At 47.2% G+C, this 17,673-nt stretch overlaps 1 protein-coding gene across 1 annotated transcript in view; it reads right to left on the bottom strand.

Moving 5' to 3' along the window:
• Positions 1-17,673, bottom strand: part of tln1 (talin 1) — a 133,910-nt gene that overhangs the window by 3,284 nt on the left and 112,953 nt on the right. Inside the window, exons 52-56 of the mRNA XM_080765859.1 lie at positions 13,857-13,962; positions 10,941-11,065; positions 8,352-8,477; positions 6,536-6,598; positions 4,102-4,284 (exon numbers count right to left, since the gene is read on the bottom strand). Coding sequence (XP_080621985.1) covers positions 4,102-4,284; positions 6,536-6,598; positions 8,352-8,477; positions 10,941-11,065; positions 13,857-13,962 — 603 coding nt within the window. The remainder of the gene's footprint in view (positions 1-4,101; positions 4,285-6,535; positions 6,599-8,351; positions 8,478-10,940; positions 11,066-13,856; positions 13,963-17,673) is intronic.

Genomic DNA, 17,673 nt, shown 5'->3' with positions numbered 1-17,673 from the left:
AGAAACATAGGTTTTAACCCTGTGAGAACCACTGACATAGAAACATAGGTTTTAACCCTGTGAGAACCACTGACATAGAAACATAGGTCTTTAACCCTGTGAGAACCACTGACATAGAAACATAAGGTTTAACCCTGTGAGAACCACTGACATAGAAACATGGGGTTTTAACCCTGTGAGACCACTGACATAGAAACATGAGGTTTTAACCCTGTGAGAACCACTGACATAGAAACATAGGTCTTTAACCCTGTGAGAACCACTGACATAGAAACATAGGTCTTTAACCCTGTGAGAACCACTGACATAGAAACATAGGTCTTTAACCCTGTGAGAACCACTGACATAGAAACATAGGTTTTTAACCCTGTGAGAACCACTGATATAGAAACATAGGTCTGTAACCCTGTGAGAACCACTGACATAGAAACATAGGGTTTAACCCTGTGAGAACCACTGACATAGAAACATAGGTTTTTAACCCTGTGAGAACCACTGACATAGAAACATGGGGTTTTAACCCTGTGAGAACCACTGATATAGAAACATGAGGTTTAACCCTGTGAGAACCACTGACATAGAAACATAGGGTTTTAACCCTGTGAGAACCACTGACATAGAAAACATGGGGTTTTAACCCTGTGAGAACCACTGAGATAGAAACATAGGTTTGTAACCCTGTGAGAACCACTGATATAGAAACATGAGGTTTAACCCTGTGAGAACCACTGATATAGAAACATGAGGTTTTAACCCTGTGAGAACCACTGATATAGAAACATAGGTCTTTAACCCTGTGAGAACCACTGACATAGAAACATAGGTTTAACCCTGTGAGAACCACTGACATAGAAACATGAGGTTTTAACCCTGTGAGAACCACTGACATAGAAACATGAGGTTTTTAACCCTGTGAGAACCACTGACACAGAAACATGAGGTTTTAACCCTGTGAGAACCACTGACATAGAAACATAGGTTTTAACCCTGTGAGAACCACTGACATAGAAACATAGGTTTTAACCCTGTGAGAACCACTGACATAGAAATATAGGGGTTTAACCCTGTGAGAACCACTGACATAGAAACATGGGTTTTAACCCTGTGAGAACCACCGATATAGAAACATAGGTTTTTAACCCTGTGAGAACCACCGATATAGAAACATAGGTTTTTAACCCTGTGAGAACCACCGATATAGAAACATAGGTTTTTAACCCCGTGAGAACCACTGACATAGAAACATAGGTTTGTAACCCTGTGAGAACCACTGACATAGAAACATAGGTTTGTAACCCTGTGAGAACCACTGACATAGAAACATAGGTTTTTAACCCTGTGAGAACCACTGACATAGAAACATAGGTCTTTAACCCTGTGAGAACCACTGACATAGAAACATAGGTCTTTAACCCTGTGAGAATAACTGACATAGCAACATAGGTTTTTAACCCTGTGAGAACCACTGACATAGAAACATAGGTTTTTAACCCTGTGAGAACCACTGACATAGAAACATAGGTTTGTAACCCTGTGAGAACCACTGACATAGAAACATAGGTTTTTAACCCTGTGAGAACCACTGATAAAATGGGCCTCAGGGCTAAATTGGTTACACTGTAGCTTAGCCCATTCTGACCTGAGATCAGATTCTATAAATGTTCTTCTACATCCCGACAGTTTTCTGAAAAAGCTATGTTTCTATATGTCAGTCGTTCTTCGATATTTCAAAAATAGCAGACCTACAAGCTCGTAGCGCGCCACTCGGTGCCGCGCTCTGAGCTTGTAGATCTGCTATTTTTCAATAGCCAAAGCATAATGCTAACACCAAAAGGGGTTACCGCCCAGAATGGCTTAGGAAGCTCTAGGGTTTCAGCTAAGTGATGGAGATGACGCTCTTCTTTTTCCCCAAGCGAGGTGACAAGGATGTTGCATCCACACCACATACCACTGACGCACACGCCCGCACGCACGCACGCGCATGCACGCACGCACACGCACGCGGGAATTACCCAAGTGGCAGCTGCAGGCCCAAAACAGGAGGGGATAAGTCACTTGGTGATTGAACGGAGAGCGGAGAGAACATGAGCCACCCTCTCTCTCTCTCTCTCTCTCTCTCTCCAACACACTGTGGCCCGGGGGACCCTTCCAGGAGACCCTTGACGGGGTTCCAGGGGGTCCCTTCAAGGAGGGGGACCCTTCCAGGAGACCCTTGAAGGGGTTCCAGGGGGTCCCTTGACGGGGTTCCAGGGGGTCCCTTCAAGGAGGGGACCCTTCCAGGAGACCCTTGAAGGGGTTCCAGGGGGTCCCTTGACGGGGTTCCAGGGGGTCCCTTCAAGGGGTTCCAGGGGGTCCCTTGAAGGAGGTACCCTTCCAAGGGGTCCTTCAAGGATGACACGGAATGTATGTATGTATGATGATGCATATGCTAATAAGAGCGACCTCTCTCTCTCTCTCTCTCTCTCTAAAGAGACGTTGTAAGCACAGATAAAAGCTGCTCTAAATATAGTCCGTCCTAATCCTTAATGTGCCAGCTGTACACGCACTGTATGAGAGGAGGGGGGGCGAGGGGGGCACCTGTAACCCTAGAAACAGAGATATTAATATTAATAATAAACTGTATATTTGTAACAGTGCTTTGTGGGACGAGAATAAATGCCAAAATGCTCGGCCAAATACATATAATGTTGGGTGCCACGTGATGAGAAATGAAAGTTTCACTTATGCTGTCTGTGGACTTGATTTGAGGCTTAATTATGCCGTCTGTGGACTTGATTTGAGGCTTAATTATGCTGTCTGTGGACTTGATTTGAGGCTTAATTATGCTGTCTGTGGGCTTGATTTGAGGCTTAATTATGCTGTCTGTGGGCTTGATTTGAGGCTTATGTCGTCTGTGGGCTTGATTTGAGGCTAATTTCTCGAAACTATATGATCCTCTGTTACAAAATGTCTGTTTTGGGTGAATTAAATGACATGTTACATAGCGGATTTTCAATTCCCTGAGTCGCGCTTTCCGGGTAAAACCGCCTTCAAACGAAGACGCTCTAACATTGAAGTGAACGGGCGTTCCTTTTTGTCTACTAGATGGCAATGACGGCGGTAAATTACTTAAGTATTTCCACGCCAACAGCACCATCTAGTGGCTGGCGCACACACGCCATTTTGAAGCGACACCACCTATACTTCCGGGGACCACGGAAGCATTTCATGCATGTGTTGTGATCACACCAGCTGACACGGTCCCACGAGGTCGCCATCAGCATTTATTGACCTGCCAAAAACCCATGGATGTTTTGGTATGATCACCTCAAGCTGAGCTCAACTCCAACACAAAGAGGTTGTTTTTGGATGGCGTTTAGCCCGGAACAGGAGGATGGAGCCAGTTTTATGTTTTCTTTATTTGTTCACTTCTTCCATAATGTTTTCATTTTCATATATCAGATATTTTGGAAAAGAGAATGTTATAATTTGAATCATTAGAAGCCTCCACCTCAAATTAGATTCCCTGGTATGTCATGTCAATTTAGTGAGGCCCTTTGCACTTCCTGTATAATTTCTCCCCTTCAAAGTAAAAGCTCCCCTGCAGTAAATGTGGAACAGTTATTTGTAACTTATTTTGAAAGGTTCACTGGGAGCCAAGAAGTGCCGTTGCTTGTGTAAGGTCACTTGACATACATTTTAGAACAATGGAAAATGTTTGGTGAGGCTGGGAAGGCATACAGTTTTTGACCTTACTTATTATTTCATGTTTTGTTTGGAGATATATTTGGAGATATTCTTCAGTTGAACTACAAATCCTCTCTGCACCTTTTTTCTGTTGGATGGAGTACGAGTCAAAACACCCCAGGGCCCTCACCATGTGGAGTTAGAGGTTTAACACCCCAGGGCCCTCACCATGTGGAGTTAGAGGTTTAACACCCCAGGGCCCTCACCATGTGGAGTTAGAGGTTTGGATGTCGAATGCCTCTACAAGGAGGATGGAAAATGTATTGATGACGTCGCCAACGCGGAAGCGAACCGTTGCATGCAGGCGACGGTGAAGCCAAGAGACGGTGGAAAAGAATCCTTATTGAACATTATAAACACTTGTAACGCACTGACCTGCAGCCTCTTCATGGTCTGGGAGTCCTGGTCGGCCTTCACCTTGCAGGCCACCAGCAGCTGCGCGGTGGAGGCCGCTACCTGCTTGGCGGAGGCGATGAGCTTCTCCTCGCAGGCGTGGCCCTGCACGGCGGAGTTGGCCGCCTCGCACAGGTTGTTGGTGGCGGCCGCGACCATCCTGGCCTGCAGAGGGAGACGGAGGGATGGGAGGTCAGTGGAGACGGAGGGATGGGAGGTCAGTGGAGACCGAGGGATGGGAGGTCAGTGGAGACGGAGGGATGGGAGGTCAGTGGAGACGGAGGGATGGGAGGTCAGTGGAGACGGAGGGATGGGAGGTCAGTGGAGACAGAGGGATGGGAGGTCAGTGGAGACGGAGGTCAGTGGAGACGGAGGGACGGGAGGTCAGTGGAGACCGAGGGATGGGAGGTCAGTGGAGACGGAGGGATGGGAGGTCAGTGGAGACCGAGGGATGGGAGGTCAGTGGAGACGGAGGGATGGGAGGTCAGTGGAGACCGAGGGATGGGAGGTCAGTGGAGACCGAGGGATGGGAGGTCAGTGGAGACGGAGGGATGGGAGGTCAGTGGAGACCGAGGGATGGGAGGTCAGTGGAGACGGAGGGATGGGAGGTCAGTGGAGACGGAGGTCAGTGGAGACGGAGGGATGGGAGGTCAGTGGAGACCGAGGTCAGTGGAGACGGAGGGATGGGAGGTCAGTGGAGACCGAGGGATGGGAGGTCAGTGGAGACGGAGGGATGGGAGGTCAGTGGGATGGAGGGATGGGAGGTCAGTGGAGACGGAGGGATGGGAGGTCAGTGGAGACGGAGGGATGGGAGGTCAGTGGAGACCGAGGGACGGGAGGTCAGTGGAGACCGAGGGACGGGAGGTCAGTGGAGACCGAGGGACGGGAGGTCAGTGGAGACAGAGGGATGGGAGGTCAGTGGAGACGGAGGGATGGGAGGTCAGTGGAGACAGAGGGATGGGGAGGTCAGTGGAGACGGAGGGATGGGGAGGTCAGTGGAGACGGAGGGATGGGAGGTCAGTGGAGACAGAGGGATGGGGAGGTCAGTGGAGACCGAGGGATGGGGAGGTCAGTGGAGACAGAGGGATGGGAGGTCAGTGGGATGGAGGGATGGGAGGTCAGTGGAGACCGAGGGATGGGAGGTCAGTGGGATGGAGGGATGGGAGGTCAGTGGAGACCGAGGGATGGGAGGTCAGTGGGATGGAGGGATGGGAGGTCAGTGGAGACAGAGGGATGGGAGGTCAGTGGGATGGAGGGATGGGAGGTCAGTGGAGACAGAGGGATGGGAGGTCAGTGGGATGGAGGGATGGGAGGTCAGTGGAGACAGAGGGATGGGAGGTCAGTGGGATGGAGGGATGGGAGGTCAGTGGAGACAGAGGGATGGGAGGTCAGTGGGATGGGAGGTCAGTGGAGACACAGGGATGGGAGGTCAGTGGGGATGGAGGGATGGGAGGTCAGTGGAGACCGAGGGATGGGAGGTCAGTGGAGACGGAGGGATGGGAGGTCAGTGGAGACGGAGGGATGGGAGGTCAGTGGGATGGAGGGATGGGAGGTCAGTGGAGACGGAGGGATGGGAGGTCAGTGGAGACCGAGGGATGGGAGGTCAGTGGAGACGGAGGGATGGGAGGTCAGTGGGATGGAGGGATGGGAGGTCAGTGGAGACCGAGGGACGGGAGGTCAGTGGAGACAGAGGGATGGGAGGTCAGTGGAGACGGAGGTCAGTGGGATGGAGGGATGGGAGGTCAGTGGAGACGGAGGGATGGGAGGTCAGTGGGATGGAGGGATGGGAGGTCAGTGGAGACGGAGGGATGGGAGGTCAGTGGGATGGAGGGATGGGAGGTCAGTGGAGACGGAGGGATGGGAGGTCAGTGGGATGGAGGGATGGGAGGTCAGTGGAGACAGAGGGATGGGAGGTCAGTGGAGACAGAGGGATGGGAGGTCAGTGGAGACCGAGGGATGGGAGGTCAGTGGAGACGGAGGGATGGGAGGTCAGTGGAGACGGAGGGATGGGAGGTCAGTGGAGACGGAGGGATGGGAGGTCAGTGGAGACGGAGGGATGGGAGGTCAGTGGAGACCGAGGGATGGGAGGTCAGTGGAGACGGAGGGATGGGAGGTCAGTGGAGACGGAGGGATGGGAGGTCAGTGGAGACCGAGGGATGGGAGGTCAGTGGAGACGGAGGGATGGGAGGTCAGTGGAGACGGAGGGATGGGAGGTCAGTGGAGACGGAGGGATGGGAGGTCAGTGGAGACGGAGGGATGGGAGGTCAGTGGAGACGGAGGGATGGGAGGTCAGTGGGATGTAGATGAAGTGATGTAGATCTTATTTAATGTTGATGAAGCAAAAAATGCAGTATGATCACAATAAACACACGCACACACACACTTTGGAAATAGATATTATATGAGCGATACGTACAGCTGAGATGAGCCCCTGAGACCACTGTCCATCGTCCACAGCGTTGGCAGGACAGGCGCCCACCTGGAGGGAGGGGGGAGAGAGAGAGAGAGAGAGAGAGAGAGAGAGAGAGACACAGACAGACAGACAACACACGGGTTAGAAAGGTTCCTCAATGTAACCCTGCCACACCCCCAAATCACACATTACATTAGTGTTCATTTAAGTATGTGACGTACCTTCCCCTGAGAGTACTTTAAGTATGTGACGTACCTTCCCCTGAGAGTACTTTAAGTACGTGACGTACCTTCCCCTGAGAGTACTTTAAGTATGTGACGTACCTTCTCCTGAGAGTACTTTAAGTATGTGACGTACCTTCCCCTGAGAGTACTTTAAGTATGTGACGTACCTTCCCCTGAGAGTACTTTCAGTATGTGACGTACCTTCCCCTGAGAGTACTTTAAGTATGTGACGTACCTTCCCCTGAGAGTACTTTAAGTATGTGACGTACCTTCCCCTGAGAGTACTTTAAGTATGTGACGTACCTTCCCCTGAGAGTACTTTAAGTATGTGACGTACCTTCCCCTGAGAGTACTTTAAGTATGTGACGTACCTTCCCCTGAGAGTACTTTAAGTATGTGACGTACCTTCCCCTGAGAGTACTTTAAGTATGTGACGTACCTTCCCCTGAGAGTACTTTAAGTATGTGACGTACTTTCCCCTGAGAGTACTTTAAGTATGTGACGTACCTTCCCCTGAGAGTACTTTAAGTATGTGACGTACCTTCCCCTGAGAGTACTTTAAGTATGTGACGTACCTTCCCCTGAGAGTACTTTAAGTATGTGACGTACCTTCCCCTGAGAGTACTTTAAGTATGTGACGTACCTTCCCCTGAGAGTACTTTAAGTATGTGACGTACCTTCCCCTGAGAGTACTTTAAGTATGTGACGTACCTTCCCCTGAGAGTACTTTAAGTATGTGACGTACCTTCCCCTGAGAGTACTTTAAGTATGTGACGTACCTTCCCCTGAGAGTACTTTAAGTATGTGACGTACCTTCCCCTGAGAGTACTTTAAGTATGTGACGTACCTTCCCCTGAGAGTACTTTAAGTATGTGACGTACCTTCCCCTGAGAGTACGTTAAGTATGTGACGTACCTTCCCCTGAGAGTACTTTAAGTATGTGACGTACCTTCCCCTGAGAGTACTTTAAGTATGTGACGTACCTTCCCCTGAGAGTACTTTAAGTATGTGACGTACCTTCCCCTGAGAGTACTTTAAGTATGTGACGTACCTTCCCCTGAGAGTACTTTAAGTATGTGACGTACCTTCCCCTGAGAGTACTTTAAGTATGTGACGTACCTTCCCCTGAGAGTACTTTAAGTATGTGACGTACCTTCCCCTGAGAGTACTTTAAGTATGTGACGTACCTTCCCCTGAGAGTACTTTAAGTATGTGACGTACCTTCCCCTGAGAGTACGTTAAGTATGTGACGTACCTTCCCCTGAGAGTACTTTAAGTATGTGACGTACCTTCCCCTGAGAGTACTTTAAGTATGTGACGTACCTTCCCCTGAGAGTACTTTAAGTATGTGACGTACCTTCCCCTGAGAGTACTTTAAGTATGTGACGTACCTTCTCCTGAGAGTACTTTAAGTATGTGACGTACCTTCTCCTGAGAGTACTTTAAGTATGTGACGTACCTTCCCCTGAGAGTACTTTAAGTATGTGACGTACCTTCCCCTGAGAGTACTTTAAGTATGTGACGTACCTTCCCCTGAGAGTACTTTAAGTATGTGACGTACCTTCCCCTGAGAGTACGTTAAGTATGTGACGTACCTTCCCCTGCGCCACCAGCTCCCTCTGAGCGGCCGAGGCTGCTTTGACCAGCGCGCTGGTCGCCGCCGCGATGGACTTGGCGGCCTCCAGGATCTGCTCCTCGAAGTTCAGGCTCTCGTCCGCTTCCTGTCCGCCACGCCCCCAAAGAAGAGTAGAATATTTAGGCATTTAGGCAAAGATGATGTTACACCAAGACAATGTTACACCGAGACAATGTTACACCGAGACAATGTTACACCGAGACAATGTTACACCGAGACAATGTTACACCGAGACAATGTTACAACGAGACAATGTTACAACGAGACAATGTTACACCAAGACAATGTTACACCAAGACAATGTTACAACGAGACAATGTTACACCGAGACAATGTTACACCAAGACAATGTTACACCAAGACAATGTTACACCGAGACAATGTTACACCAAGACAATCTTACACCAAGACAATCTTACACCAAGACAATCTTACACCAAGACAATCTTACACTAGGGATGCTGCCGATTAATCGATTTTCCGATTAATCATCGCAGTCTCCGAAATCGATTTTAATATTACATAATCGAAAATCAAAAAAAAAAGAAAAAGAAATAGACAAAATAATAGGCTGATAAGTAAGGCTGCATGATATATGGAACATGTACCTTCATCAGAGTGGAGAATATAAGTATAAATCAAGTTGAGCAAAGCCACTCTTCTCTGCCCCTCTCTCTAACAGACACAGTTAACGATCGCTTGTCAAGTGCCTGCCAGACAGACAATCAGATGAAATGAAGGCAGGTGTAGTGTAGAGTGTAGACTAGTGAACTGAACATGTTCTCTTTATATCAAGTAATACATACCCAGCCCCTTATGAAACTACTTCTCCCCAAATCCAAATGATTTCATTTTCCATCCTGAATGGCAGTAACGGAGGTGGAGGAGGTAGGAATATAATGCTTTGGGGGTTTTTCTCTGCTAAGGGTACAGGACAACTTCACCACGTTGTGGGTTAGATGGACGGGGCCATGTACGGTAAGATTTTGCACAAGAACCTCCTTCCCTCGACCAGCGCACTGAAGATGGGTCGTGGATGGGCCTTCCAGCATGACAACGACCCAAAACATACGGCCAAGGCAACAAAGGAGTGGCTCAAGAAGAAGGACATTAAAGGGACACTTCACCCTTTTTGCAAAAAAATATATGTTAATGACGTTTAGGAGCTTTAGAACACTTTCCTGGGGGTCTTTATGTTTGTAATATGTGGTTTTAGATATTTTAGATTGTAGCAGTGAGCCTGTTGTCTCTGATGTCATGGACACTGAGCTCACTTCCTTCCTGGACTACATGTTGTCTCAGTAAGACAGCTCTCCCCCCTATATCCACAAGGAGGAGCAGTGCACCAAAGAATTATGGGAATTGTAGTCCAGGAAGGTAGTGAGACCAGTGTCCATGACATCAGAGACAACAGGCTCACTGCTACAATCTAAAATATCTAAAACCACATATTACACACATAAAGACCCCCAGGAAAGTGATCTAAAGCTTCTAAACGTCATTAACATGTATTTCTTTTGCAAAAAGGGTGAAGTGTCCCTTTAAGGTCATGGAGTGGCCTATAGCCAGTCTCCAGACTCCACAGAAAGTCTGTGGAGGGAGCTGAAGCTTGGAGTTGCCAAGCGACAGCCTCTAAACCTTCAGGTTTTGGAGAGGATCTGTAAAAAGGAGTGGACCAGAATTCCTCCTGAGGTGTAATGTGTCCAAACCTGGTGACCAACTACAAAGAAACGTCTGTGCTTTTCGCCAACAAGGGTTTCTCCACCAAGTATTTAGTCATGATGTGCTTGGGGATCAAATACTTATTTCACCCGATCAAATGGAATTTAATTTAGAACCTTTATATAATGTTTTTTTCTGGACTTTTTTGTTGATATTCTCTCTATCTGTTAAAATAAAAGTACCATAAAAATGATAGACGGCTCATTTCTTTGTATTAGGGCAAATTTACAAAATCATCAGGGGATCAAATAATTATTTCCTTCACTGTATTTATGCTCAAAGCAAGTGGAAGTGTGTAGGGCGAGTGGCAAGGAGCTAGTTTAAAAAAGGGGGTCACCTCTGTGAAGACCCCTCCCCTCTCTCACCTTGGGTTTGGTCCTGGGTCAACTATAAGCCCCTCCCTCTCTATAAGCCCCTCCCCTCTCCCACCTTGGGTTTGGTCCTGCCTGGGTCAACTATAAGCCCCTCCCCCCCTGACCTTGGTCAACTATAAGCCCCTGTCTCTCTATAAGCCCCTCCCCCCTGAGTTTGGGTTTGGTCCTGGGTCAACTATAAGCCCCTCCCTCTCTATAAGCCCCTCCCCTCTGACCTTGGGTTTGGTCCTGGGTCAACTATAAGCCCCTCCCTCTCTATAAGCCCCTCCCCTCTGACCTTGGGTTTGGTCCTGGGTCAACTATAAGCCCCTCCCCCCTGACCTTGGGTTTGGTCCTGGGTCAACTATAAGCCCCTCCCCCCTGACCTTGGGTTTGGTCCTGGGTCAACTATAAGCCCCTCCCCCCTGACCTTGGGTTTGGTCCTGGGTCAACTATAAGCCCCTCCCCCTGACCTTGGGTTTGGTCCTGGGTCGGAGCAGCTCCAGCTTCCTGGCTGCGGCCTCGATGGCGGCGGCCGCGCCCAGAAGCTCGTTCTCGGCGATGACGGTCGGATCGGTCGGGTCGACCCACTCTGTCCCTGAAGCACAGAACACACACACACACACACACATGTTATTCACCCACTCTGTCCCTGAAGTACAGAACAAACAAACACACATGTTATTCACCCACTCTGTCCCTGAAGCACAGAACACACACACACACACATGTTATTCACCCACTCTGTCCCTGAAGTACAGAACAAACAAACACACATGTTATTCACCCACTCTGTCCCTGAAGCACAGAACACACACACACACATGTTATTCACCCACTCTGTCCCTGAAGCACAGAACAAACACACACACATGTTATTCACCCACTCTGTCCCTGAAGCACAGAACACACACACACACACACACACACACACATGTTATTCACCCACTCTGTCCCTGAAGCACAGAACACACACACACACACACACACACACACACACACACACACACACACACACGTTATTCACCCACTCTGTCCCTGAAGCACAAAACAAACAAACACACATGTTATTCACCCACTCTGTCCCTGAAGCACAAAACAAACAAACACACATGTTATTCACCCACTCTGTCCCTGAAGCACAAAACAAACACACATGTTATTCACCCACTCTGTCCCTGAAGCACAGAACAAACACACACACATGTTATTCACCCACTCTGTCCCTGAAGCACAAAACAAACAAACACACATGTTATTCACCCACTCTGTCCCTGAAGCACAAAACAAACACACATGTTATTCACCCACTCTGTCCCTGAAGCACAGAACAAACACACACACATGTTATTCACCCACTCTGTCCCTGAAGCACAAAACAAACAAACACACATGTTATTCACCCACTCTGTCCCTGAAGCACAAAACAAACAAACACACATGTTATTCACCCACTCTGTCCCTGAAGCACAGAACAAACACACACACATGTTATTCACCCACTCTGTCCCTGAAGCACAAAACAAACAAACACACATGTTATTCACCCACTCTGTCCCTGAAGCACAAAACAAACACACACACATGTTATTCACCCACTCTGTCCCTGAAGCACAGCACAAACAAACATGTTATTCACCCACTCTGTCCCTGAAGCACAGCACAAACACACACACATGTTATTCACCCACTCTGTCCCTGAAGCACAAAACAAACAAACATGTTATTCACCCACTCTGTCCCTGAAGCAGAAAACAAACACACACACATGTTATTCACCCACTCTGTCCCTGAAGCACAAAACAAACACACATGTTATTCACCCACTCTGTCCCTGAAGCACAAAACAAACACACATGTTATCCACCCACTCTGTCCCTGAAGCACAAAACAAACACACATGTTATTCACCCACTCTGTCCCTGAAGCACAGAACAAACAAACACACATGTTATTCACCCACTCTGTCCCTGAAGCACAGAACAAACACACATGTTATTCACCCACTCTGTCCCTGAAGCACAGAACACACACACACACACACACATGTTATTCACCCACTCTGTCCCTGAAGCACAAAACAAACACACATGTTATTCACCCACTCTGTCCCTGAAGCACAAAACAAACACACATGTTATTCACCCACTCTGTCCCTGAAGCACAAAACAAACAAACACGCATGTTATTCACCCACTCTGTCCCTGAAGCACAAAACAAACAAACATGTTATTCACCCACTCTGTCCCTGAAGCACAGCACAAACAAACATGTTATTCACCCACTCTGTCCCTGAAGCACAAAACAAACACACATGTTATTCACCCACTCTGTCCCTGAAGCACAAAACAAACACACATGTTATCCACCCACTCTGTCCCTGAAGCACAAAACAAACACACATGTTATTCACCCACTCTGTCCCTGAAGCACAAAACAAACACACATGTTATCCACCCACTCTGTCCCTGAAGCACAAAACAAACACACATGTTATTCACCCACTCTGTCCCTGAAGCACAAAACAAACACACATGTTATTCACCCACTCTGTCCCTGAAGCACAAAACAAACACACATGTTATTCAAAGCAACACTTAACTCACCCGGCCGGCGCCATTTGATGTAAGTAAGTAAGTTATATAGCACTTCTCACAGAGAAAACTAACTAAAGTGCTTTACATGCAGAAATTAAAAACAAAGACAGGCAAAATACAACAGAATAGTAGTCAAACAAAAAAACAGGAACATACAATTGATCAAAGAAAAATAATAACACAGTAAAATAACAACACAACCATTATGTTACATTAGGAAAAGCTTGTGCAAATAGCAAATTCCTATTTGCAGATGTTTCTCCACGACCTTTTTTTAAAAAAATATATCAATTGATTACGGTTCACAACGTGTCCTGTATGCGATCAGAACACTCCGGTTCCGGTGTGGTGGAGGCTCCGAAAGAATGTAGTTAAAGATTTTCACGATCTTTCAAAAATAGCAGACCTACAAGCTATGAGCTTGTAGATCTGCTATTTTTCCAACAGCTAAAGTATAACACAATGCTTAAAACACCAAAAAGAGGTTCCCGGCCCAGAATGGGTTTTAATCCATTCTGACCGGGCACCCATTTTGGTGTTAGCATCATGTTATGCTTTACCTATTGAAAAATAGCAGATCTACAAGCTCATATCGCGCCACCGAGTGGCGCGATACGAGCTTGTAGGTCTACTATTTTTGAAAAATTCGAAGAACAACTGACATTTTTAGAATCTGATCTCAGGTCAGAATGGGTTCATCAGACCCAGTGTGTGTCCAGTGGAAACCTCGTATGAATCTGATCTCAGGTCAGAATGGGTTTTAAACGAACGTGTAAAACGTGGTCATTTTACCTTTCATGGCCTCCGCGGCTTGGATGAGTTCTGTGACGGAACCGGCCACGCGTTTGGAGTAGTTGGACAGCTGCTGTTTGAGGTCCTGGGTCGGTTTCTGGATGATCTGGAGGAGAACGGAGACAGACGGCACACATTTACCACACATCTATTCAGTGTTCTGGAGAACAGAGACAGACAGCACACATTTACCACACATCTATTCAGTGTTCTGGAGAACAGAGACAGACGGCACACATTTACCACACATCTATTCAGTGTTCTGGAGGAGAACAGAGACAGACAGCACACATTTACCACACATCTATTCAGTGTTCTGGAGGAGAACAGAGACAGACAGCACACATTTACCACATCTATTCAGTGTTCTGGAGAACAGAGACAGACAGCACACATTTACCACACATCTATTCAGTGTTCTGGAGAACAGAGACAGACAGCACACATTTACCACACATCTATTCAGTGTTCTGGAGGAGAACAGAGACAGACAGCACACATTTACCACACATCTATTCAGTGTTCTGGAGGAGAACAGAGACAGACGGCACACATTTACCACACATCTATTCAGTGTTCTGGAGGAGAACAGAGACAGACGGCACACATTTACCACACATCTATTCAGTGTTCTGGAGGAGAACAGAGACAGACAAACATTTACCACACATCTATTCAGTGTTCTGGAGAACAGAGACAGACAGCACACATTTACCACACATCTATTCAGATGATCTGGAGGAGAACAGAGACAGACGGCACACATTTACCACACATCTATTCAGTGTTCTGGAGAACAGAGACAGACAGCACACATTTACCACACATCTATTCAGTGTTCTGGAGAACAGAGACAGACAGCACACATTTACCACACATCTATTCAGTGTTCTGGAGAACAGAGACAGACAGCACACATTTACCACACATCTATTCAGTGTTCTGGAGGAGAACAGAGACAGACAGCACACATTTACCACACATCTATTCAGTGTTCTGGAGGAGAACAGAGACAGACGGCACACATTTACCACACATCTATTCAGTGTTCTGGAGGAGAACAGAGACAGACAAACATTTACCACACATCTATTCAGTGTTCTGGAGGAGAACAGAGACAGACGGCACACATTTACCACACATCTATTCAGTGTTCTGGAGAACAGAGACAGACAGCACACATTTACCACACATCTATTCAGATGATCTGGAGGAGAACAGAGACAGACGGCACACATTTACCACACATCTATTCAGTGTTCTGGAGGAGAACAGAGACAGACGGCACACATTTACCACACATCTATTCAGTGTTCTGGAGGAGAACAGAGACAGACGGCACACATTTACCACACATCTATTCAGTGATCTGGAGGAGAACAGAGACAGACGGCACACATTTACCACACATCTATTCAGTGTTCTGGAGGAGAACAGAGACAGACGGCACACATTTACCACACATCTATTCATTGTTCTGGAGGAGAACAGAGACAGACAGCACACATTTACCACACATCTATTCAGATGATCTGGAGGAGAACAGAGACAGACGGCACTCATTTACCACACATCTATTCAGTGTTCTGGAGGAGAACAGAGACAGACAGACAAACATTTACCACACATCTATTCAGTGTTCTGGAGGAGAACAGAGTCAGACAGACAAACATTTACCACACATCTATTCAGTGTTCTGGAGGAGAACAGAGTCAGACAGACAAACATTTACCACACATCTATTCAGTGTTCTGGAGGAGAACAGAGACAGACAAACATTTACCACACATCTATTCAGTGTTCTGGAGGAGAACAGAGACAGACGGCACACATTTACCACACATCTATTCAGTGTTCTGGAGAACAGAGACAGACGGCACACATTTACCACACATCTATTCAGTGTTCTGGAGGAGAACAGAGACAGACAGCACACATTTACCACACATCTATTCAGTGTTCTGGAGGAGAACAGAGACAGACAGCACACATTTACCACACATCTATTCAGTGTTCTGGAGAACAGAGACAGACAGCACACATTTACCACACATCTATTCAGTGTTCTGGAGGAGAACAGAGACAGACGGCACACATTTACCACACATCTATTCAGTGTTCTGGAGAACAGAGACAGACAGCACACATTTACCACACATCTATTCAGATGATCTGGAGGAGAACAGAGACAGACAGCACACATTTACCACACATCTATTCAGTGTTCTGGAGGAGAACAGAGACAGACAGCACACATTTACCACACATCTATTCAGTGTTCTGGAGGAGAACAGAGACAGACGGCACACATTTACCACACATCTATTCAGTGTTCTGGAGGAGAACAGAGACAGACGGCACACATTTACCACACATCTATTCAGATGATCTGGAGGAGAACAGAGACAGACAGCACACATTTACCACACATCTATTCAGATGATCTGGAGGAGAACAGAGACAGACAGCACACATTTACCACACATCTATTCAGTGTTCTGGAGGAGAACAGAGACAGACGGCACACATTTACCACACATCTATTCAGTGTTCTGGAGGAGAACAGAGACAGACGGCACACATTTACCACACATCTATTCAGTGTTCTGGAGGAGAACAGAGACAGACGGCACACATTTACCACACATCTATTCAGTGTTCTGGAGGAAACAGAGACAGACAGACAAACATTTACCACACATCTATTCTGGGTGATCTGGAGGAGAACAGAGACAGACGGCACACATTTACCACACATCTATTCATTGTTCTGGAGGAGAACAGAGACAGACAGCACACATTTACCACACATCTATTCAGTGTTCTGGAGAACAGAGACAGACAGCACACATTTACCACACATCTATTCAGTGTTCTGGAGAACAGAGACAGACGGCACACATTTACCACACATCTATTCAGTGTTCTGGAGGAAACAGAGACAGACAGCACACATTTACCACACATCTATTCAGTGTTCTGGAGAACAGAGACAGACAGCACACATTTACCACACATCTATTCAGTGTTCTGGAGGAAACAGAGACAGACAGCACACATTTACCACACATCTATTCAGTGTTCTGGAGAACAGAGACAGACAGCACACATTTACCACACATCTATTCAGTGTTCTGGAGAACAGAGAGACAGCACACATTTACCACACATCTATTCAGTGTTCTGGAGGAGAACAGAGACAGACGGCACACATTTACCACACATCTATTCAGTGTTCTGGAGGAGAACAGAGACAGACGGCACACATTTACCACACATCTATTCAGTGTTCTGGAGGACAGAGACGGACAGCACACATTTACCACACATCTATTCAGTGTTCTGGAGGACAGAGACGGACAGCACACATTTACCACACATCTATTCAGTGTTCTGGAGGAGAACAGAGACAGACAGCACACATTTACCACACATCTATTCAGTGTTCTGGAGGAGAACAGAGACAGACAGCACACATTTACCACATCTATTCAGTGTTCTGGAGAACAGAGACAGACAGCACACATTTACCACACATCTATTCAGTGTTCTGGAGAACAGAGAGACAGCACACATTTACCACACATCTATTCAGTGTTCTGGAGAACAGACAGACAGCACACATTTACCACACATCACACGTCACCAGCTCAGTGGCCTTGTGGTTAGAGTGTCCGCCCTGAAACTGGGAGGTCGGGGTTCGATCCCCGGCCGGGTCATACCAAAGACTGTAAAAATGGGACCCAACGCCTCCCTGCTTGACACTCGGCATCAAAGGGTTGGATTGGGGGGTCAAATCAACGAATCAAAATGATTC

This window comes from Protomyctophum bolini, assembly GCF_963924005.1.
Source record: "Protomyctophum bolini genome assembly, chromosome: 6".
Taxonomy (NCBI): Eukaryota; Metazoa; Chordata; class Actinopteri; order Myctophiformes; family Myctophidae; genus Protomyctophum; species Protomyctophum bolini.
Note: the sequence above shows the minus strand (reverse complement) of the source record. Positions and strands in the feature narration are given on the sequence as shown.